This window comes from Neodiprion lecontei, chromosome 4 (assembly GCF_021901455.1).
Source record: "Neodiprion lecontei isolate iyNeoLeco1 chromosome 4, iyNeoLeco1.1, whole genome shotgun sequence".
Taxonomy (NCBI): Eukaryota; Metazoa; Arthropoda; class Insecta; order Hymenoptera; family Diprionidae; genus Neodiprion; species Neodiprion lecontei.
In genome coordinates this window covers 35,982,959-36,008,051 of record NC_060263.1, presented here as the reverse complement: position 1 = coordinate 36,008,051, position 25,093 = coordinate 35,982,959, and the positions used below count along the sequence as shown (strand labels likewise).

The window sequence follows — 25,093 nt, the reverse complement described above, 5'->3', positions numbered from 1 at the left end:
TAACGCCATACATATATCTACGGTACCCTGTTCCACCCCCAAAACCGCGACGTCTCGTCGCTTGATGTCGCTTAAAATCAATATAAAGCAATATGATAAATTCACTAGTTATAAGCAAGGTGGCGTAACATTAAATCCTGACAATAAATGTGTTGCAAAAATGATAAGAAGAAAACAAATAAACAATAACGATTATATTTACCACATAAGTATGTCATAATTATGAATACCAAAAAAAATTTTGTTTTTTTTAAATCAAATACACATAAATCTTAACGTAAAAGTGAATCTTTGGAATGAGGTTCAATGTAATAATAAAACAATAATAATAATAATAATAATAATAATAATAATAATAAATTGAAGGTAACTCAGAAAAATATTCACCTATGTATAAATGAAAGCTATCGTTACATCTAAAAGTTTGTGTAAAGTGATGATTTTGTTTCTCTCAAGATGAAAACGTCGGTGAATGTATATATAAGGTTTCACGTATGTGTAACAATTATAATACTTGTCGATACATTATTAAATATATGTATAATAGGCCAGTGTGATGATTATTGCAGTCTTCGATAGTTCAGAATTCCTCGCTTTTTATACAAATTAAGTGATACGTTAATGGGCGTACCAAAATTTGTCAAACGGCATTGGATATTGCATGAACAATGGTATAAATATAGACATTTTTTTTTTTTTTTGTTTCTATCCTTTTGTTCTCTTTGTTGTCATTTCAAAGACGTTTTCAATAGTAGATTATATACTCTCTAATTCGAAATATTTTATGTATATATATATATATATATATATATATATATATATATATATATATATATATATATATATATATGTTTATGTACTTGGCTATATTTTCTAAACGTTAACGACGACTCTTCGTTTATTAGAGAGAATGTGATTTTCCATATTATATGCGGCGCGTAACACTTTTTTAACGCGTGCCCTACAATGTATAAGTATTCTACATACATGACAATATAATATTCAACCTACTGCACCAACCGACCCTCCCTCCATCTATCATTTACCTACTTTCAGACTGCAGAGTTTGCACACGTGTTTTTAATATTTCAAATGTCAAGCGTCCACTCGCCTCTAGATAATCAATTCCGAATTCAGTAAATATTTACTATGGTTACGCATTTATTTCATTTATATATTTTTATATATATATAATTCACGTTTTGAATTTTTTTTTAATATCGCTCTCTCTCTCTCTCTCTCTCTCTCTCTCTCTCTCTCTCTCTCTCTCTCTCTCTCTCTCTCTCTCTCTCTCTCTCTCTCTCTCTCTCTCTCTCTCTCTCTCTCTCTCTCTCTCTATTTCTCTCTGTAAAAAAAATAAATAAGAGTAAAAATATAATATCCGTTGTACATACAATATTATAATCGAGACGTGAAAATAAAGTTTAGAAAATAATACAATAATAATGATAACGATAATAATATTAATAATAAATATTTACCGTTTTATTTCGAACGAAAAACGTAATTATTACACTATACGTATGTATTTAAATGTCTCGTTGTTGCGTCCGTTTATGTATTTGCGTATCTTGAAGACAATATGAGTTTACAATGGTACATCGCATGTAATATGATTCTATACCTGATATGTGTATTTGCATACCTCATTTACACAATAAAATAATAATAATAATTATTATTATAATAATAATTATAATCCTCGAAATTATACTAGAGTATATGTAAAAATAATAAAAACATATAAATATTTGCTTTTAGTACGGACTCTAATGCGATATAATTTAATATAATAATAAGGATAAAATTAAAAGTAAAAATAACACAAATAATATAATAATTAACTTTGGTTACTATTTTGTTAATTAGACTGCCTTTTCATACCCTGCGCGTCGACTATCTGCTTGCAGAGAACTCGGTATATTATTACACCTACCGACGTATGTACTACATACCTATTTGCGTCGTTATGCTTTTCTACTTCGCTTTAGCGTGTACATGCATATATATACACGCTACATCCGATCGAGAAATGTGATACTCGCTGCCCGTATACACTGCTGCGATACACGTACACGGATCCACTTGAATATGGAATATCATGCCCACAATTTCATACACAGGTGCATGTACGCGTTGAAAATGTACTTCGGTTTCGTTTTACGTCTGTCGGTTCGATTCCACCTTTCCTGGACTCGGCGTAATTACCGATCATTCATTTACCGCTTGGAAGGGGGGAGTCACGTACCTGTTAATTACACGCATACGCATATATACAAATCGAAAGAGTGTTATGTTTCAAGGCCCGGTACTTAAAATAAAAGTTTCTCGAGCAAATATTTTCACAACTGTTGAATCACATTGGAACGGCTTGATATTTTTTTTTTTTAGAAGTAAGCATAGTCCGGAAAAACTTTTTTTTTGTTTTTTGATACTCGTATTAAAATGACGAATTGAAATATGTATGCCAATGATGTAACTGAATGCGCAAGCATATACTCATTACACGGAAAGCCTGAATTTCTACTTTATAGCCAACTACTTACCTACTACTAGAAATTAGACTACAAATGTGACGGACATAAATTATGGTTGAAAATATCGTTGAAGACAAATCGGTGCTTGAAAAATATCATCCCTTCAAATATGCACATATGTACTCCCTTAATTAAGATATATCGTGTTCTAATTTTGCCTTGGGGCGGAACCGATACAGAGATCGGAACGGCATTGTATCTGGGTAAATCACATTTCACACGCAAACGCGATTTACAAAAGATGGTTGGGTACTGCGGTGCATAGTTTTCATGGTAATCAGTACATTACAGTACGAGATAATTAGCAATTCTCATGAAACCGATCACGGTTATCGATAGATATTTTTCACCCTTTGGAAACCAAACCTGTATACTTTGGCTATTCGAAGTTTAAATTAAAAACAATACTTTGAAACGAAGTTTTTATCATTCATTTAATGCTATACGGATAAGGTGAAGTAGAGAGCAAAGAGCTGGATGATCGCGAGATGTTCTCTTGGGATGTTAAATGATATTAAGACAGTTGGCCGTCCGTTAAGTACCGTGAATAATTCCGCATTGCACTCGGCGATATTAATAACTTACTCTACAACAAACTTAGATTAGCTGCCATTTTTGTTTATCACTTCTCAAGTCCTTGATCCATATACCTCCGTTCTATGGATTGTAATACATGTACCGCATATCAATCGCGCAATATATACAATATACAATATACATATAAATCCTGTTGCAAGAAGAGAAAAAAGAAACATAGAAACGGGGAACGAAACATTTACAATTTGCGAAAAGCTCATTCACTTTAACACAGTTCGATTGATTCGAGCAAAACTGATTTCAATGTATAAGATATAAATGACCATTGAATTCGCGATACGTTTGATGCAAAGCAAGGATGACTTGAGGAATTGATTTTCACAGTACGTCGATGAATCTTCACCAGACGCTTGTAATCCAGGAAATTTAAAGAAAATTCGACAACATCGTGCACAAATGGGATTCAAAGAGTAGTTTCCATTTTGAAATTTTAACAACGATACATGAGCTGCATATTGATTCGTCCGGACAATAAAAGACAACGAACGGAAACCCGAAGTCTCATCCGCCGCGCGATGAAGTGAATTAGGAATATCAATAAGGATTAGAAACATCAAATGAGAAGCGATCTCCACTTCCGGGGACGTCTGTATTCCTCGTTCCTTATTTAATTATACTAAATTTATTATTTCGCCGATTCCTTCGCGGATGCACCAATCTCACCGAATTCTATTTAAAATCTCTCCAGCAATATCAGATAAAGAAGGATGACAATGCTCTTGGAAGATCCCAAAAGAACACGCCATTTTTTTCATATACGTATAATATGTTTCGTTTTCAGTTTTTCTTTTTCATCATGCTTCGTGTAGCGAGCTTAATTAAATATATATATATAATATATATGTATGTAGGTACATAATACTCTTCATCGTACCGAAGTACTTTTCTTTCGATCTTCAATTCGTCCTTGGATCGTTGACTGAGCGATCATCATCCATGCACGTATATCAGGGTATAGTCATAGAACAAGATCTGAATAATCTCTCTAACAATTTCCTTGGTTTTCCGTCATGCTCCGGCAGGCATGTCATTTCTATACATATAATAATACGCGAGTACATACATACAATACGTATACGTATACGTATATAAGATAATAATCGTAATCGTAATTTGTATATTATATATTAGGTACATACGCACCTACCTTTAAATCGCCCACATCGCATATAGATAACGGGGGCAATTCTCTTCATTGTACATGTATGTGTATATGTGATAAGATTACATACCTACTACAATACTCATTCAAGAGGAACCACGCGGGCAAAAGATCCAACAACAGTGTAGTGTACATATATACCCGGTATAAAATCCGTCCGATGGAGACGATTCTTTTTTATAGCATTAGGTATATATAAACTCATCGTGTCCCATTCAAGCTCTCTACACTTGAGTGAAGAGCTATAGGGTTCCGCATCATCGAGACAACAATCGCGAGAGACTGAACATCGTGAAAGATTATTAATTTTCTTTCCCTCCCTCCCATCCCTTTCTCCCTCTCTAAAGTCTTCGCCAATATTCAAAATATATATACGTACTCTCTCTAAACGTTCATCGCGTAGTAAACGGAATTCTGCGTATTCGGGGGCGGTCCGTTGTTCGAATGTCCGATTATCGGGCCGGGAGCATGAACCTGGTTGCTCGAATTATTCTGCAAAAAATCATGGGACGGCGCGCTTGCGGCACCCTCGGGAACGCCGCGTTCGGCGACGTTGCAGACGGCGGCGCGTTGCTGCTGTTGCTGATGGTGATGGTGCTGCTGGATCTTGGTCGGCGACGACAATACCGCGTTGTTGGCAAGAGGTCCGCCCGGTACGACGCCGGCGTTGTTGTAGGCTGCGCACATCGGCGAGGATGTCGCCGAAGAGGAGTTCGAACAGGGCGGTGGCAGGGCGTTTATCATCCCGGTTTGCGTCTGGACATCGGCTGCTCCGCGTCCCAAGTGCAGCTGATAATGGTATCCTCCTCCACCTCCACCCCCTCCCCCGGGACCAGCGCCACGTTGTACAACCGGGTTGGCGCATGCCGAATAAGGGACAGACTGGAGGCCGTAACCGGCCGGAGTTTGGTGCTGGTGATGAAGGGAATGGACGTTGTGGTGCAGAGGAAGCGTGTTAGGGACGCGCATTTCATCCGGCTGGACGACCGGCTGATGCAGATGAAGATGAAGTTGGGCCGACTGCGCGGAGTAGAGCGAGGCCGTCGTGGGGTTGGCGGAAACTGGACGAGCCGCGTAATAGCGGGTAGACGGCTCCTCGATTTTCCTGCAGGGATTGTTCCTCGGGTAGGGATACCTATCGACGTGGTTCGCGTAGTTCGCGGGAGGCGCGGCATGCGCCGGAAGTATTCTCTGGATGTTCTGGTAGGTGGGATCGGACATTCCGTTATAGGGAAGGAGGTACATCGTGCGGTAACACTTCGCCTCCGGCGGTTGCTGCAGACCCGGAGGTACGGTGCCGATCTCGCAATGGTATCCGAAGGTATGACGCCGGGTAGATTTTCCCGGAAGCGTGTTGTACATCGTACCCTGACCCGTGTCTCCGCCGCCGGCTATTCGCAGCATCCTCGCTCCCAGGGGATGCGGATGCTGACCGTTAATTTTCGGCTGATCCCCCGCAACCCCCGGGCTGTACCTCTGACCGCAGTCACCGTTAACCGGAGGTCTGACGACCGACCTGGGCAGCGTACTCTCGAGGTAAGATCCGCGGTTCACGGATCCCTGAACGCTGGCCGCGGTCTCGGCGATTGTCTGATATATGTCGTCTATCTGACGCTGCATCGTGTTTATACGATTTATCGTGTTGCTGCTGTCCCTGCCGTCGGTGATCGTGTGATAAGTGTCGTCCTCCTCGTCCTGGAGGAATATCCTCGACGATGATTTATCGCCGATTACCTCGTTCTCGTTGTAATACGAAGGCCAGGACAAATGGGACCCGGCCTTGCCGGCTTCGATCAACGCACCGGGCGCGACGCTGCGGGATTGAAGTTGCCTTAGAATCTCGTTCGTCGAACCGAACTTCGGTTTTATGCCACGGACCGACGGTCGCCGGTTGAACCCGTAATCGTTGAGCTCGTCGTCCTCGTCCTCGGCCTCGTTCTGCTGCTGCGTCTCCTCCGCTTCGTTGTACCGCTTCTTTATACGTTCCGTCCGCGTCTTGTCCTGTTCAACGAAAGCCAGGAGTTCGTCGGTGGCCGAGTCCTCGTCGCCGGCGTTGCTGGTCGGCGTTCCCCTCGTCACGTCCGGCGGATCACCGGCGTTCCTGTAGTTCCTCTCCTCGCCCCGAAGCGCGGCTTCGATATCCTCGAGACTGTAGGACGAGTCCGAATTGTAGCCGCCTACCGAGTCGCGGCTGTTCCCCGAGCCGGTCATCTTAGCCGAGGACAGCTGATAGTAATCCTCCCGGTTCTCGATCCCCGTACCAGCGACGCAGGACAGCGGTGCCAGACTGGCCAAAAACTGCTTACGCGCGTCCGAGTTCATCTTAGCTATCGGAGTCTTGCCCCCGTTGTTATACTCGCGCCCCGGCTGCTGGCCAAGTTTGTTCCCGATGCCGAGGTCAGGCAGATTCCTAACCGTCGAATCGGGCGCCGCCTCCATCTTCTTCTGGGCGAACAGGTCCGTGATCTTTCTGTAGGTAGACTGGTGCTGCAGGTTTCCCTGCGGCGACGGATTGTTTCCCTGACCGACTTCCACCTGCTGCAGGGAGTTCGAGACGGTGCACGAGACGGCCGTCGTCGTGACGGAAACGCAGCGAGACGAGGAGTCGCTCTTGGCCTCTTCGCCGGAGGGCGACGTCCGGACGGGAAAGTCGAGGTATTCGCTGCAGCTGTCTCCGGTGGTCGTGTTCTCGGAAGCGCTGCTCTCGTTGTCGCGATCGTCGAGGTCGAGACAGGTAAGCTGGCGAATCCTCTCCTCGAGGGTGAACTCCTTGGACCTAAGACTCTTCTTCTTAGCGTTCGGTTCGTACTTCGATATCAGACTCCGTCTGAGGGCGTTGCGCTCTATGGTCTTCCGTATAGTAGTCGATTCGGCGTCGGTCTCGCCCTGGACGCCAGCCAGCTTCGCCCTCTTCACGGCGTCGAAGAGCCTCAGACTCTCGGTAGTGATGAGGAACTTTTGCCCCTCCGGATCGTCCTCCTCCCGCGACTGGTCCTCGACCCCAACCGGAAGCACCGACTTGCTCGGAGCCGGAGGTGGCGATATGAATCTCGGATCGGGAAAGAGCTGCCTGACCGCGGAATTCGGCTTCAGGCTGTTCGACACCAAGGACACGTTTCCGAGTTTAAATGTCAGGGACAATTCCGCCGCGTCACCCTCTCCGGATTCCTTCTCCGTCAGATCGGCCACTCCGATCACCTTGTGTACCACTTTACCACCGGCGTTATCCTGCTGCTGTTGTTGTTCGTCCTCACCGCCGCTCACGGGCTTTGCCAGCGGTGTTGACACATCCTCGAAACGCACAGAGCCCTCGTCCTTTGAGTCCGAAGATGAATGCGGGCTGTTTGCCAATTTGTTGTTCTTCAGGATACCCGAAACCCTCTTAGCGCCGCTATCGCCCTCCTCGAGGACACCACCACCACCACCGCCACCACCACCGTTTCCGTCCTCTCCACCCAATTCGCGAACGATCCGACGCTCCGTAACCGTTGTCATCGTGATTGTCTCGACTAGATAACGCTGATGAAGATCTGGAACATGAAAAATGGTAACGATCATTCTCACCTGCTCCGTATCTCGCCTGCATGTTCAAACCTGCGCACGTGCGAACGATATTTATAAACTGCAAGAATGTAACGTTCAGTGTCTTTTTGTGACGATTCCACGTGTGTGCCAAACTGAAAATTACATTCTTGTCAATAATTCAACTCGGTTTCCTTCAAACTATAAACTGTGACGAATTGGAAATATCAAATATTAAAAAATCATCACGACGCGCTACCAAACTATAAATATTTCAAAGGCATGCACCCTGATGCTCGTCTATTCGTACGAATGCGTGATGATTTAAGCTAGCCCAGCAACATCCAGGTTCATCGATTAGAAAACGACTCCGGTGCAACTTCGTACACAGAGCACATCGTATTCCGGCTCTAAAACAACGGGGGTAGTTAGGTATTAGGTATACATACATTATACATATGTCGCGACGTTAATTCCTCAGATCCTCGACAATGTGTGTAGTACCTACATCCAAGTAACACACACGCGCGCACCTAAAATCTGGTACATACATACATGCATACTTGCACAGACGTATGTAAACATTCACGTCCAAAGTCTGCACAGGGAATATTGAATTTTCAAGCGGACTGCACGCGGACAGTTTGAGAGATCCCGAGTACGTACATCGCACGTATAATGCACACATGCCTACATGGGCAGAGGTACGCAGAGACGTGGATGTGTGTGTGTGTGTGCGTACGTAAGGTATATATACCTAAGCGTATAACGCTTCGCTCTGAATCCCGTCAGCTAGGCTGCCGACGTCGTCGCGATCCGACCAACAAGAAAAACCACGTGACTCGACCAAGGTATCAAATTCCTACCCGAGTCTCCGTGTGAAACAGTTTATACATACATACATGCGTATCTGTGCCTATATAACATATGCATGTACATCAACGCGGCCCCCAGAGGCAATTACATATGTTACCTTATATACCTGCGATTTCACGCCTGCGTAATTGGACTTATTATGCATATATATCAGATATATATATATATATATATATGTGTGATCAGCACACATTTTTTGTCTCCTTTCTTTCCGTCTAACGCTAATTTTCTTTTCTTTCTATGTTCAATCCTCTACCCATATGCATACGTATATAATGAATCAAAGTTAAATATGTGAAAAAAAATGTGTACATTTATACGCGTTAAAGACTCGGAATTATGCATTGAGAGAAGTTTTTAGTTCCAGTTACCGCTCAGTTCTTGACTATTTTCATTTTTTACCACAATCGAAAAATATAGTTCTAGGTATAAAATGAAAATTAGTTTTATAGCTGTTACCGGAAAGTCTAGTATCCGTTACTATTCTTTCTGGTTAGTGTCGCGAAAACTTGATGCTTGTGCAACGATAAATTGATGTTAAAGCCTTATTTAACTAAAAAAAGTAGAGTAAACCGAACAAGCTGATTTTGCGTTGCAATTATCAAAAAAGGATCGACAATAGCGCAAAATAGTTAGGCGTACCTCGTTTTTCATAATTCCAACAATATTCAAACAGCTTTTTTTAACGATAACTGTTTTATTGAATTTTTCTAGTTACTGTAACAAATGAAATTTTTCTCAGTGTACAATATTGTATGTTGCATACGCATAATGTGCCGTGAGAAACGAGAATTAATCTTGACCAAATGTTGTCAATCTCACGTTTTCATTTATAATTTATAACTGCGTACGAAAAATGTTGTTTCCGACAATTCAAGCGTCATAAAACTTCTTCAATTAGATTCAATTGAATAACATAAAGAGGACGCGGGTTATCCCTGCCGTGGTTATAAATTTTCCAAGCACATCGTGCAGCGTACGCGTCACTAAAGATTCGGGTCGAGATGCTCTGAAAATGATATCGTTTTACCCGTCAAGTTATAAGAGCGAGGACATGTATGATTGGAGCGTCTCTGTCTCGACGAATTATAGTTTATCAAGCGGGGTCATTTCAGATAAATTTAACATCGTCAATGGAACTAACTAGATTACTCCTACTCATATATATACACACATATATATATATATATATATATATATATATATATATCTTGCGACTATGATCTTTATAGAGTAATCGAGAAGATGAGGAAACTTTCGTTTTGTATTCAATTTTCTCCTGCCCAATCGTACAACGCGATAACGAATCGGCAAAACGATAACTGGATCAAATTTAGGGGATCGAAATTCATTGATTTATTCTTTCTTCAATTCTGTATATATATATATATAAATTGTACGAATGAATTTGAATTATTGTATAAAATTTAGACGTATCATACGTCGCGAAAATTTACCCGGAGTTGTTTGCTGGGTCTGATCGCTGGTGTCCTGGGTAGCATCTTCATCGGTGATTAGATTGTCATCGGGACTGGTGCGTTTCGGTTCGATGTCGATACCGTTGGCGCCTGCATTTATAGTTTGTGACTCCTCTGGTTCTGTAACGAGAAAACGAGAAAGAGATAAATAAATATCAACTCCTCGTGCAGATCCATGAAAGTACCATACACACAGTGCACTGTGTATAACACACAAAGTGTTTCTTTCATCTTTTATAATCCAGCCATTGAGCCGCTACAGCGCGCGGCGATGTATAATTTAATTGACATCGCGAAACGCTGATCTGCATCGTACAATAATTAGCGAATCCCCAGTTTTCAAATTCGCGTTCGAATTCGACGTGAAAAAGGAATTTTTTAAAACATCCGACGAGTTGTCGTATAAAATAATACATAACACCCAGACGTGCGTATAAACACATAAACGTCAAATGTATTTGATATTGAATCGCCTGAAGCGGTTTTCCAGACACCATGACGTGAACGCCTTTAACCATCGATTTCAAACGAACATCAGAGAGTTTTTCTTTAAAGTTCTGTTCACGGTTGGCTCTACAGAATTGACCGTTTGTGTACATCCCGATCTTATTCACCATCGAGTACCCTAAATCGGAGTAATCTGCCGTGGAAGATCTCCATTTTCGATACGTAGCAGAGCAAAACTATACCGGTAATCACCGTTTTTCAAAGAACAAGAACTTGAACCGGAAACCGAAAAATGTAAAGTTCAAACGCTGAGTTTCGTATCAGTTGGCGATGATGTCAGGCTGGTATATTCGGTCAGTAGTTTCGCCGTCTAATATCTAGAGCGTGTACAGATAATAGTTTGCTGCTCAGAGTAGCGAAGCATATTCGTAGATAAGGAAAATATTTTTTAAACACATTTTTCCACTAAGTAGTCTTACTAATAACGAATGCGCGAGTAAATTTCTTCCGGCAAATCGTTACCGGAAATACCATCCACGGCTATATAATGTCAACAACTGCAGTTTAGAATCGAAAAAACGACACGCGACCCTGACGTGCCTTATTTGGTACTCACTTATCAAAACTTGTGATTTGTACTTTATCACCGCACTCGACTCCATTTCTCATTATAGAAAACAAAACGACGAAATCAGGGAACGAAACGTTCTTCGGACGATTTTCACTACTGTTTCAAGAGCAGCCTCAATTGTCGGCAACGTACGGACGACTGAATAGCAGGTTGAGATCATACTCGAGGTATGCACTTTGGGTTTGAGTTAAAATTATCTCTCTTATCTCTTATCGCATACCAAGCTTACGTGCGTATACATCCAGGTATATACGGATACATTAATCGTCGTTGTCGACGAAATATCGACACCAAAACAGACCACGTGGTGCAGGGTAATACAGATCGAGCAATTATATGACCGGTTGTTGTCTTGTAGGTACGTGTCGTACAAATTGTTGTTGTAATCTATGTTCCGAACGTCCGCTAAAGTGAAACCGTGATACCCGTGCATGAGATGAGCTGATGAGAATTGTTCGGAAAGTTGTTGGCTTGTTTCAAGTAGGAATAATAGAACCAGTTACCCATCCCCGCAATTGCCGCGATGCATCTGTCGCATACGCATTGTACCTACGTCTTTCAAACACGTACACCTTATGCTTAGAAATCTCTTAGAACGAACCGATTTACGGTGTCTGTTATCTTATAACTTGCAACTTTGAATGTAACTAGAGACACGGATGCTCCGTATCAGGCATCAGAACTAATTAAGTAGCCAGCTATAAATGAGTGCATTCAGTTTTAACAACGTCCGCCGAGGCAAAAAGAAATAGGAAAAGCTTGGATGTGTAAAGTTGAATCTGCATTTCTTTGCCGGAATCTTCGTATACCGCGAATAATATTATACCTATGCAATGTATAACATACACTGAGAGAAATTATTAGTTCCCGTTACCGCTCAGTCCTTGACTATTTTTATTTTTTACCACAATCGAAAAATATAGTTCTAGGTACAAAATGAAATTTTTTTTTAACGATACCTGTTTAACTAAATTTTTCTAGTTACTGTAACAAATGAAATTTTTCTCAATGCACGTGTTGATGTAGACGTACAAACCTCCGAAAAAAAAAAAAAAAATGAGAAAAAAGTTAGTAACGTTACTGTAAACTATACATGCTTGGGAGAAATATAATCATATTTTGCAAAGCCAACAACTCCTCGAAAGTCATAATAAAATTATACCGCAACAATGATTAGTCCATAATTTTCCTACCGATGTATCGTTACGTTAACGTTACCAGCTTCATCCTCATAATAAAAACCCACTTCAATGCCAAACAGTTTTCGATTATCAATTAACCCGTTCAACGTACTACCGAAATTTCTTTCACACGTCCGGATGTGCAAATACGTATGTACGCGGTACACGCGAAAAGAAAAGAAAAAAAAGAAAATGAAAAACAAAAAACAATGCCAGTTAGTAGCGTATAATATCGTCGACTCCGCGATACGTCATACCCAGAGCTGTTATAAGAATAGACAAGACCTGACAAGAGGAATATTATGTCACGTGCCCGTTGTTGCTGCGGTAGGTTGTCCTGTCTAGACAGCTTGAAACGCCGCCTACATCCAGAGGAGAGCGTACCTATACGGATAGCGTAATAATATAAAACGAGAATGAGATTGGAGAAGAAATAAATGGAAAAAAAATAAAATAAAAAAAAAACATAAGAAAACGTCCGAGTGCTCAACTTTTTCGTTTCTTGTCGCTTGTGTGCGCTTGTGTCTTTCACGCGGTAGGACGGGCCTAGGAATCCCACGGCTACGCATGGTTACGCACGTTTGTATATATACGTTTATTTATATATATATATATATATACATATACACGTTTGAATACCTACACCTATGTTACATGCGTACATATGGTATATGCGTGCGTACACGGCGATGACAAAATACAGCACATGGCGCTCCTCTTTCAAGACTGAGCTGATGATCTTATCGAGGACGTACGTACGTTGCAGTTCACGGCGCGATACGCAGCGTTGAAGATATCACGACCAGAGCCAACTCAGGCGTTACGAAAACAACGGTCGTCGAGGCGAAGGAGTCATCCTCGAAATTAAGAAATTTTAATAAGCGGTAAGTGTGCGTTGGAAGTTGTCGTCTCCCGAATTTTTATCTTCCACTTTATTTTATTGAGGTTATTTATTTGTTTGGTTCGCTGCGAGAAGTCTTATTAATTTATTGTAAGATAAATTGGTGATTTGTTTAAGATGTTTCCTTTTAAGTTTTGTGAATTTTTGAAAACTTTAGCTGGTTATATCCTGGTCTTTGGTTATCTGGAAGACTTTTACTTTTAGATAAACTAAAGTTGCCAGAATTTCTCCGATGAACTTTTACAACAGAGGTGGAACTAATTAAATTGAATAATGAATTCAAATGAACTTTTCCAGTACACTTGATGATACCAGCGATATGAAATTTGTAAATAACTTTATTTATTATTAAGAAAACGTCTCAATTTCTACAACATCTTTTACGGAATGCCTTCTCCTCCCTTTTCACAACAATCCCGTGAAAAGAGTGTTGTTTATTAAACTTGAATTTATTCTCTACCAATCAAACATTTACAAATAACTCTAATTTAACTTGGAACTAATTTACAAACTATAAACCAGTGAACAAGCCTTTTCTACACAAGTGTACGGTTGTGTGGGTGAAATTTTGGACGAAGAAAAAAAAAATTGGATACGAGAGAGGAATGAAGGGGGGAAAGTTGCTCGGGTGCAGCAACGGCGACTTGGGGTAAGATCCAATTAGGCAAACCAAGCGAGAGATGTACAATATATAGAAGAAGCTGCTCGTTACGGAAGGCGGACAAATTAAGAGTGAAAGAAAAATAAGATGACGAACACAATGAAGAAACAGACTTCCTATCGCGAGTCACTTCTAAGGAGTAATTATAAGTATAGGTACGGCAAACTCACAGCTCGCGATCAATGATTCCTCGAACTGCAACGTTTACGTCGTTAATGGGAACGAAAATAAGCGCGTGCAGTCAGTTTGATAAAGTTTTCGAAACAATCGATATATTTGACGCAAATCGATGCTGAACAATGACGATGGACATTCTCAAGCGTTTGTTACATAAACCTGCAAGGTGGCAACTGGAGTGTAATAACGGGAAAAAATAACCACGTAAGAATTTGCTGTGACACGAAATTCCGATTCGTGATTCCGGTAGACATTTCATTCGGCGCCAGCTCTCGGGTGACAGGAAGTGAGGTTTAAAATTGTCTCATTCTTTCCCCGTAGGTGAATTTCTTTTGTCAAATAACAACAATATTCAACGGCTGAGTAAGGGGAGGATAACCGTGACATTTTTATAAGTTTTCCATGTACCATCGAACATAAATAAGTGTATAACGGACTATCGACGTTAAACACAAACCCTGAAGAACCAACGCGGCTACCAAGTTATACATGTATCGAACCCTTGCAATTAGATCGGGGTCGCAAAGACATCCATTGTGCCATCCGAGCGATTAGGGCCGTACGTGTAGTGGATGTACGAAGGAACGAACCCGCGCCAGAGTTCGTGGTTGGAAAGCTTGAGAGGGCTTTCTTCTTCTTCCGAACGGTGGATGGAGAGTACAAAGGCTGTGATTAGAGGGGACATTCTTTGTTTCGAATTTGTTATGCGACAGACGATCCCGAGGTACACGATGTCCTACACTACACCTATCCTTATAATATCCTCCGGGCCTCATGTACTCCGCATGATCACCGGCACATGCACGTAAAACACATACCAACTAGCCGGAGGATATTACGGAGACGTTGGATTGAATATAAAGTGCCGAGAGCCCGAGGAATGAGGCGCGGACTGCGTGCGCGTACACAAACGCATGCCCGGCGAACCAAAAAACTATCCTGGAGAAAAAAAAAAAAACTAGAAGGAGGGACAAGGGTTGGTGGAGTCGGAGGAAGAACTATCCCGAACTGCAACCCTGCATACGAATGTGATTAACAACGGAAGGTTTACCTACTTTGGAGGGACAATCGATTTTCATTCATTCGATCGTGAATTTCACTCTTCAACCGTTGAATACTTCATTGCATGCCAAGAATTATATCCATAGAGACCAACTCGAACCCAACGAGACGTCAAAGCGTAACGACCGTGTAGGTACGTTAAGTATGAACTGGGACGAGTGGTTGACCGAGGGAAAAATTTTCTTTTAATTACGATGTCTGATTAAACGAATGGTAGGTGTTTATGGTAACAATGCCTATTACAGGCAACGAAGGGTATAAGGTGGTGCATGGGTCAAGTGTACGCGTTGGCAAAGCTGCCGGGGCCGTTGGTTCACCGACAAAAGTACAGAGGAAGCGAAGAGAAAAAGAAAGTGAAGAGTAAAAGGAAGGGGGGGAGGAAGAAAAATATTACAAAGGATGTACCTGCACACCGCGAGAAGCGAACGAACGTTGGTACAAGCCGAGAGAGTAAAGTTTTCGTTGGACTAATGGGCAAGTACGTGCGACGTGAACCCGCGCGTGAATTACACCACATTTTTTTCATTGTTCCCGTGTGAACAAATCCCCAACAAATTTTAATTTGCGATTCATGGAGAATTTTTCATCTCCTTTCTTAAATTTAATCCTGACACGTTCGTGTGGATTCTGTTTGAAGTGAGTGAAGAAAAATCCTTGTTACGGGTAGGTACCTGTAATTACCGTGTCTAAGTCGAAACACGATCACAGCGGGGTAAATAATGGCGGTGAGGAGGAAGAAGAAGAATCGCTTAACGGAAACACTCGGAGTGTTTTTTTTTGTAATTACGGTTGCACTAATACATGATGTAGTTAATTTCTGGGTAGGTACTAGAGTGGAATAAAAAATTTTGGTCAACGCCTGCCCATAGTTAATATTCCATGTCGAGCGACGGTGAAATTAAGAGAAACTTGCTAATTTCTGCATACAATTACATTAGGTGCCGATGAGTTTTTACAGATTGAAACAGTACCGAGCTTGGAATGAAAGGGATACGAGACAAACTGCGACGTAGCCTCAGGCATCTCGAGTCTTCGTATAATCACTCTTAATTTCATTCGGCACCCGATAAGCTTCGAGTACTTCGTCGTGTTTTCAGTGCCCGAAGCATCCAGTGCGATGAAACGAACTTTGCCTAAGAACCATTAATCCTTTTTCCGAGTGAAAAAGTAATACCATACCGATATAAATCAAGTGCAATCAATTGACGTTAAGTAATACGTTCACGGTCCGACACTCGATTTCGTTCGATTTAGTTTAACGAATCAGCAATCCAAGTGTCGAAACTACAATTCACTGATGAAACATTTAATCGTTGATCAAACAAATTAGCAGCAAAAAAAAAAAATGAAGGCATATCCATTGAACCTAGAAGATAATCGACGCGTGTTAGTCGAAAAAGTACGAAGAAAATTGAGATGAAATTTTTGTTTCCTAAAATTTGTAAAGTATCGTTGTACCGATGAGAATATTATCGTGCGTGAGGAAAAGTCGACGGCATGAACGCACAAACACGCAAACCGAGACCTTATATTGGGATATTAAAGTATTTAAGCACCTGCCATCTACTTGACCGCATGCACCCGAAATAAAGAGAAGGATATACACGGACCGCGTGGATTGCCTGTTCCCGAAGGAATCACGCGCACGTTACATCCCAGCAGCACCGGATCACACAGCGAGGGCAGAGGGCGACCTGGCCGACCGGAGTCACGCAAGACTGTGCATCCGGTGGGTGCGAATGCGATCGAGGTTGTGTGAGAGCGTGCACACGTAGAGAAGATCATTTGCCGAGTTACCTTGCCCAGTACGAAAACCCATTTGTTACAATATTTGAGCCGACACGATGCAGTGTGCCTTGTTGCAATAGCGTGGAATAAGTTGTTTCCAAGCCCTTCTTCTTCTTCGGGAAAAATGCCCGAATTGCATTTGACAATGAGTCTAAACTGCGAGGAAGAAGAACGCCGTTATTGACCATTGTTAAAACTGAAGTTTGCCATGTGCAGACTCGACTCTCTGAGCATTCGAACGACTCGGCTACCCGTTACATCGCACGGTCGTCGGTGTGACGCAAACTTTGGCAAACAGACGGGGTAGGGAATCCATACACCGGCTTCCAATTGCGGATCGTCGGAGAAATATTATGCAAATGGAAATTTCTCTCTACTTTTTTCCAGGCGCGCATAGAGATCGGCTATTTTCGATGGGGTGAGAAATTGGCGTCTAGCAACGTTATACAAACGGAACAGATTTTCGGTTCTCCCTTTAAGAGGAAGCTCCGATCGATTTCGACAAAAAAAGAGACGAACGTATCTCCGAAAGGATGCTACGTAGCGGATTTTTCATTTGGGATTCGATGATTCGTGAGTAACGGGATCTAACGAAGTCGTGAAAATGGTCGTAATCGAGAAAAGAATCAATTCGTTTCGATATTAATCGACCGACGGAACACGCGTCAATCGAGACTCGTTAATTCTAATAGGATCGTGCATAAAATTACAGGTTCTTCTTTTACGGTGCACTTATTGAATGGAAGTCAATTATTTTTGCATATACGAGTATATGTTCGGCATTGAATGTAGAACGGGGTTATCATCACCATCAGTAATGCGTAGGTTTGGAGAATATTCAAAGCAACCGACGCGTACACGCGAAAAAATTGTATTTACACGATTTCGATGATTTCCACGACTTTGTTAGATCCTGTTACCCATAAATCATCGAATCCCAAAGAAACGATCCACTACGTAGCACAGTTTCAGAGCAATATTCATCATTTGTAAAAATCAACCTCTTAATCCGAGGTCCTGCGGCAAACGAGAATCACGCGATTGGATTAATCGGAAGGATCGAAGGACCCCGATCCGAAGTATGGATAAATTTCCATCTCTTCGGTGTTCTAGGGTAAAAGTGGTAATCCTCGTGGTAGTTGGGTTCCGCACTTTCAATCATCGCTTCACAGCAGTAGCGGACAATCAGGAAAATCCACCAACGATAGGCGGCTATAGCAAAGGTGTAGAAAACGGGTAAACATATTTGGAGAAACGAGACCAGCGCCAGATCCATTTTTAACGCCACTTCCTGCAGAGTGTGGAAACAGGACCTGTTCTAACCGGTCGAGTCGATCGAAACCGGGAACAGACAGTAACCGGTCACCGGTCACCGGACGGAAATGACAAAATTCCGAACCTGGAAGGAAGTAGGGAAAGGACTAATTAGGAGAGAAAGGCCGGCGGAATCACAGCCCCGAGACCGCCTCAAGGGGAGGCAAGTGCCGATCCGATTCCTAGGATAAATAGGCCAGCAACCGAGCGGAATCTTTGAATTGCGACGACAGCCGTCTTCGCGATAACCGCGCCGACATGAAGTTCCTACGGATCAACGCTGTGAGTACCGATATAATAGACAAACTAATCTGTAGAAAATCTGCCGGTTTCAACGTTACTTTTTATCATTTCCACTGTTTTTCACACTCCTTCGTCGGGCTCGAAGCGCCAGTATAAGCAAAAAAGTCGCTCTGCCTTCTCCGTGCTGCGAATCTGGACGAGAAGTATCCACCTACGTGTGTGCAGCGTGGTCGGCAGTTTTCGTATTGTGCAAAGTCAGTGGTATATAAAGTTTGAAAACGCTGTTTTTACTCATACCTCCCACTCGATCCGCCAGTTGCACGTATATGCTACCCGGGTTTTACATCCACACGCATCGTCCATCCCTTCGAATACTTAGCCAGACGGTGTGAAATGTTACCAATTATTTTCTTCGGTAGCGTAGCTTCGTTAAATGTTGAAATCGGGATTTTCACCGGTCTAGTAAAAAACAGACCACCGTGCATTTTGATCATCCTTGATAAAAAAAAAAACCCTCGCCAATGCCCGCGCGGAAAAACGCTACAACGATTAATTGCCGTGCAACTGCTGGACGAGTAAAAACTGGTATATTCTCGAACGAATCCTATCTGTAGGTACTATCCCTTGCCCGAAGCCAATAGTTCATTACCGCGAAGGAATACAGAGATTTTTCAATAGAATCAAGTAATGGTAAACAGCTACGATATCAGCATACAAAATGAAGCACGAAGCAGGGTTATAGACGAAGTATAGGCGTGTAGACGACGGGTTAACGGCGTGTGTTTCAATATATTATAACCCGCTTTGTCTCGTACGCACGTGCCAAGTTGAGTAGATGGCAGTGCAGGGGAGGGAGGGGGGCCAAGAAGAATGTTGATTGTAAGATTTCACACCGTTTGCATACGCGTTTGTGGGAACCTTCCATTGCGTCGTTAGAGACTCGCCGAAACGGCAGGTCTTCACAAATGGGCGCGGTGATCGAGCTGGCAATCAGCTCAGAACCGGTGACTTGTGCTCGCTGTTCCAGCGTCAAGGTACGATGAACGTTGCAATTATCGACGTTGCTTGACGCTTTCCACAAAGTTAAACACTCTCACTGCTCCGTGACTAGAGAGCCGATCGACGATCCGATGCAGCGGCACGGTTCAATGCGCGGTAAAAAATTAAAGAAACCAAAAGTCAATGATTTACATTGTTAGGCTTATTTGGTTCTGGGTATTTCAAGAATTCCTTCAAACGGAATCGTCGACGGTTTATTTCTCATTGCGAACCTCCAAAGGTACTACCGAAGTACTCTCAGCGTCTAGTGAGCGAGCTAAAACCAAGGATTCTTACGTACGGTGTATAAAATAAGTTTTCCCCCCCTCCGTCCCTATCCAAGGTTTTTTCCCGTGATAGGTAATCCCTGCAAGGCACGCTGGCTGCAGAACACCGTCATACCCACCCTCCAAACAAAGCTTATCACGAAAGGAAGCTTTTCGCAAATGAGCTTTTCAATACCCGGAGAACAACAACGGAATAGAAAACCACGAGGTAAACATATCCTCTGATTTCCTTCTTTCCCGTTTAATTTCAGGTAATTCTACTGGTAGCCCTCTGCGTGGGTGTTAACTCGAGCCGAAGCGAAAACGAGGATGTTGCCGCCGAAGCTGGAGCCGATCTCGGTCAAGACAACACCGATGCCGGTTCAATCACCGACGAAAGCTCCGGGTCTTCATCCCTGAAACCGACCAAACGAGGCGTCTACTATCCGGGACCAGCACTCGGGACTCACGGAGGTCACGGCGTTCACAGACACGGAGGATACTCGGGATACGGTGGCGGTTACGGATATGGTAGCGGCTACGGATACGGTGGATACGGTGGCTACGGCGACGGATCGTTCTACACGGTTCCTCAACCTGTCGCAGTCCCCGTTCCCGTTCCCATAACGAGACACGTCCCGGTCGCGAAGCCGGTCCCGGTCCCGGTTCCCGTCCCGGTTGTGGTCCACCGCCACGTCCCTTTCCCGGTGACCGTGAACCGGCCGGTTCCCGTTCCAGTCCCGGTTCCACATCCGGTGGCCATCCCGGTCCCAGTTCACTACGCCCCGTTTTACGGCGGCGATTTTGGAGCTGGATACGCGCCTGGATATGGCGGTGGAGCAGCCGGCTATGGTCACGGTTTTGGGAGTCCAGGGTTCGGCCATGGCTACGGATACGGTGGCTACGGGGGACACGGTCACCACCATCATCACCACTTCAAGGGCCACCATCATCATCACTAGATGTTCGGTCAAACCAGACCAAGGTGCGATGGATATTAAGCTAACCAGGATCGTAAGCTGTATGATAATATAAGTAATCATTCGGTAGGTTTGGATGTTTCACCCTAGCTTCATCTTCGTGATGAACATCGCGTAATAGGTGCCTACGTAACTTTCTTGTCATTGTACGAATAACCGTACCTTGGACTTTTTATCTATTGTATAATATCGTTTATATCTGTATAAGTGTTACCGATGCGTTGTAGAGGTGTTTATTACATGTATAGCAAATCGAATTCATCGTTTATTGTAATGTTGTAGGTGTTGTACAGTACGATTAAATTGGAAGCAAGCTTCGACTAATATACGATTTGTTTCATAAAAGTGTCAAGTTTACGTGCGTCAATCCTGATTCTTTCGCATGGTTACGTCGTGTGAAAACCCCATTCCACGCAAAGCGTCCACACGTACGGCACACAACAATTTTGCAGTACAATTGCTTTGCACCGCAGCGTTTGTGCGCGCGGGTGTTTAATTACGTTTTCAAGAGCCTCGGAAAGTTGTTGGTACGCGGTTGCGACTGGCTCATATATGCACGGTAGCGATCCTGCGACGGGTGGATACGACGTACGTATAGTCATATTTTCGCAGCTGCGGTTCAACTTTGGGGAAAATTTCAAACCGCTGTCTGCTGCGCTATTGCTACAGAGGAAAGGTGAACGACTCTGACGGAATTAGAATATGGATGCATACGTGCTGCAGGCTCTTGTCGCTGGTATAAGGTATATATAAAATAATGCGAAGCTATGTATACAAGTATATCGTATCGTACGGAAAGAAAAGTATCAAGTGCAAAAATCCATTCTGGGCGGCAGCGAAAATTGCCAACGAGTGAGGTGGAGAGTCAAAAATAGAGAGGGAGTTTCGATCGGATTATTTGCACCGAGTTACTTCGACGAAAGTTGAAACAATTCAAATTTAATTTTTGAGTCTGGGTTCTGGACGTGAAATTTTCTAGACAAAAAATTGTTTCATTGGATAAAGTTTACTTTTTATTTCAACGTGCTGCTACCTGCTGCTTATTATACTATCGACCAAAAACTTATTATACCAAAGACTTATTTATAAGCGTAAAAACGACAAGAGCAAACTTTATAACCAATGAATGAAATTTTCATTATTATTTCACGTGTAGAATAAAAATTTATTCAATTAAATATAAACTCAAGAAATACATTTTCTTTTTTTTTTGTCGATCTGTGCAATTCGTCATCGTGAAAATTGCAATGCGATTTAGTGAAAAAATCGTTACATATACGTAGAATCTATAAATTCAACCCTCGTTTGCACAACGTTGCGGCAAAAACAGTTCGCTAACTGTGTGGAATACGTTCGGAAATTCGTCGATACCATTTGGCTTTCACTTCTCTGCTGCCGCGACGACATCAACAACGGTGGCAGCAAGCAAGTATTGTACATATATCCACAATAGTACTTCGAGGAGTTGTTGCAGCAAGTGGAATCGATCTTTCTCTGTAAAATCGGATTTGCAGTGCCTTGCAGTCGTCCTCTCTGAATTCTCTTCTCTCGAGTATACCATAGGATTGAGATATGTATACCTGTATGTACACTGTACGTGTATACATACGTATATATACACATTACACACTGAAGACAAGTGCCCGCAGGCTGGACTTGGACGGAAAACCGATTTTCAAACCGTGTAACTATGTATGCCAAACATTGAGCCGATTAGTATAACCGAGCTCTCTTCGCTTCTCGTCGAATAAAACGCAAACGAACATTCTAAACATAGATTTTTGCGCTGCTCTCGCCGAATCGTCGAATGATTCGTTATACAGCGATACGGGAATGCGTCAGTTTGGAATACAGATTGTATGTGTATGAGGCATTCCACCCCGAAACCGACGTACGTCTGACCCTCAACATTGGTGATTTTTTTATGTTCAAATATGACGTAGAGCGGGGAAAAAGAACATTTTTTACCGAGTTTCATATTTTTGAACCACGGGTTTGACTCTCAATATGCTTCCGAAAACACGAAAACCCCATCGTCGAATCGATAGCTCTAATCTATTGGCTTGAAATTTTTCTCATGACTTCTTTGTTGAGAAATGACGATTTTGAGGCACAGATGGAAGTGGGCAAGAAATACAGATTTCAATTTTATTCGTTTTTCCTCACTTCTCAATAACTTGTTTCGCCTGTGACTTCCAAACGAAAAGCGCAAAAGTAAAGAAAGCAAATGAGATGTAAATTTATATTTTTTACCCAATTGCATGTGTGTATCGAAATATTCGTTTTTTAACAATGAATTAATGAAATAAATTCGAAACCAATAGATTGGGGCTATTGATTCGATAAATGGGTTTTCGTATTTTCGTGAGCAATAAAAATCTAAAACTCGATGAAAGACGTCCTTGTACACTCTACACCGTATTTAAAGAATACGGAATACCTCATATGTTTGTTTACAGAACCAACGAAGAAGAAATTTGTCTTTCCATCGTTATACAGAGTATCTATAACTTCGTTCTACCGTTTTTGCAAATATGTCATACCTTGACAAATATATCAAGTCATACTACGATACTATCGAAAATTAAGCCGTATGCAATGATCAGAAATTATCCAAGGTGTATGCAGGTATGCACGTACTCGTGTATAACGTAGGTTACACGTTTAACTGTGAATATAGACTCAATTCCGACAGCAGTGACAGAATACTCCAGGCATCCAACCATTCAGCCTCCGGCTAAGTTGGAAGATTAATTTATACCTTTACCGACGTGGCATCAAAGCCTCGGTCACTAATTAATTCCAACCATCAAGTAAAACAAACGAGATTTACACCAAACGATATATAGCAGACTTTTCCTATAATATACCTACACGTGCATATAGGTACATATATAGGAGGCATGGAAAATCGCGAAGCCGTTTAGGTTCTTGTATGGAATCTCTCTCACATACACACACACTTGGTGATCTGGATTTCCTTTTACGTGGGTATTATAATAGAGGTTCCATAAATATGAAATTCGAATTTCCTGCTCAATATCCCTATTTTATCGAACTTCAATTTAACCACCCACCACGGCTACGGTCTTTATTACAAACCGCCTGTAGTGGTTGAACTCGAAGGAGCCGATGTACGTGTATTCTTGAAAGGTTATATAATTTACGGTTCATTTTAAGTCGATACATCGCAGCGTTGTCGTTACGATGTCAAGACTGTCAATATATATTTAGAGAGCCGAACGATATCGCTGTTACAATCGTACGCAGAAGCAAGAAAACAATTTTTTTTTTTTTCAAAACCAACTCTCATACATGTAACTTCAAATTATTATCTTTGTCGCGAAAATTCATGAACAAATTTTACGTATCACATCCCAGGATCGCGATGACAATAACGATCGAAGCTTCCCGTTTATAATTCGACGAAGGTGGAATTCCGCATCCAGCTTTGTAACTCGAGAAAATCGATTCGTCAATTTTACCTACTTCAACTTGCATCGTATAATTTAAGCTTCGAAACTGGCAGGAACTCCGAGAATTTATGCGCAACGGATTCCACAATCGCGTAGGTATAGGTATTATATCGTACATACCTACGTAATATGCTAGTTCGTTATCGGTAAACGCCAAACTTCGGTATTCGTCAATACGGTATATACATGTATTGTTCGCAAAATTCAGAGAAAAACTTTATCTCATCGTTAAAAATTATTTTTCATCCGGGTTGTACATGATAATATAGGTATTTTTTACCTACCTAACTAGATTCTACGTATTTCATTCAAAGTTTGGATTAACTGTGCCGTTATTTCGTTACGTAGTTGAAAAAATACGTAAAAAAATAAAATCAACACCAGTGTAAACTTTAATTCAAAATAAACTTAAATAACAATTATATATTTCGCATAGCAGGTCAAATCTTCATGCAGATTATACAATTTTCTCATAAACTATGTTGATAAATAATTAATTTGCATTCGACACATTTGATTCTGTGCACCAGAATTCATGATTGTCAATGTTGTTGTTATCATTATTGTTATACGATTCTCAAACGTCTTTGTGGGCTCTAATTGTACGATGTACAAAATCCAGTGTGTAATTCCGTCGGTCTCAGGCCTTTGAAATTTGGATAATCTTGAAATCCGCGATACGTATATATAATGCGACACGAACATGCGTCTGACTAGAATCCGGGCTTTGAATTGAAAGCACAGCACAGAGAATAG

At 42.0% G+C, this 25,093-nt stretch overlaps 1 protein-coding gene across 2 annotated transcripts in view; it reads right to left on the bottom strand.

Annotated features, from left to right (window-relative positions):
* Window positions 1-1,834: 1,834 nt before the first annotated feature.
* LOC124294190 overlaps window positions 1,835-25,093 on the bottom strand; it is a 37,147-nt gene continuing 13,888 nt past the window's right edge. Inside the window, exons 1-3 of one of the 2 annotated variants that reach the window (XM_046738574.1) lie at window positions 11,236-11,389; window positions 10,152-10,292; window positions 1,835-7,826 (exon numbers count right to left, since the gene is read on the bottom strand). In XM_046738574.1, coding sequence (XP_046594530.1) covers window positions 4,681-7,826; window positions 10,152-10,292; window positions 11,236-11,281 — 3,333 coding nt within the window. In that variant the 5' untranslated portion in view covers window positions 11,282-11,389 and the 3' untranslated portion in view covers window positions 1,835-4,680. Of the gene's footprint in view, window positions 7,827-10,151; window positions 10,293-11,235; window positions 11,390-25,093 lie in introns of those variants that run through there. The other variant, XM_046738572.1, reaches the window with a different exon arrangement.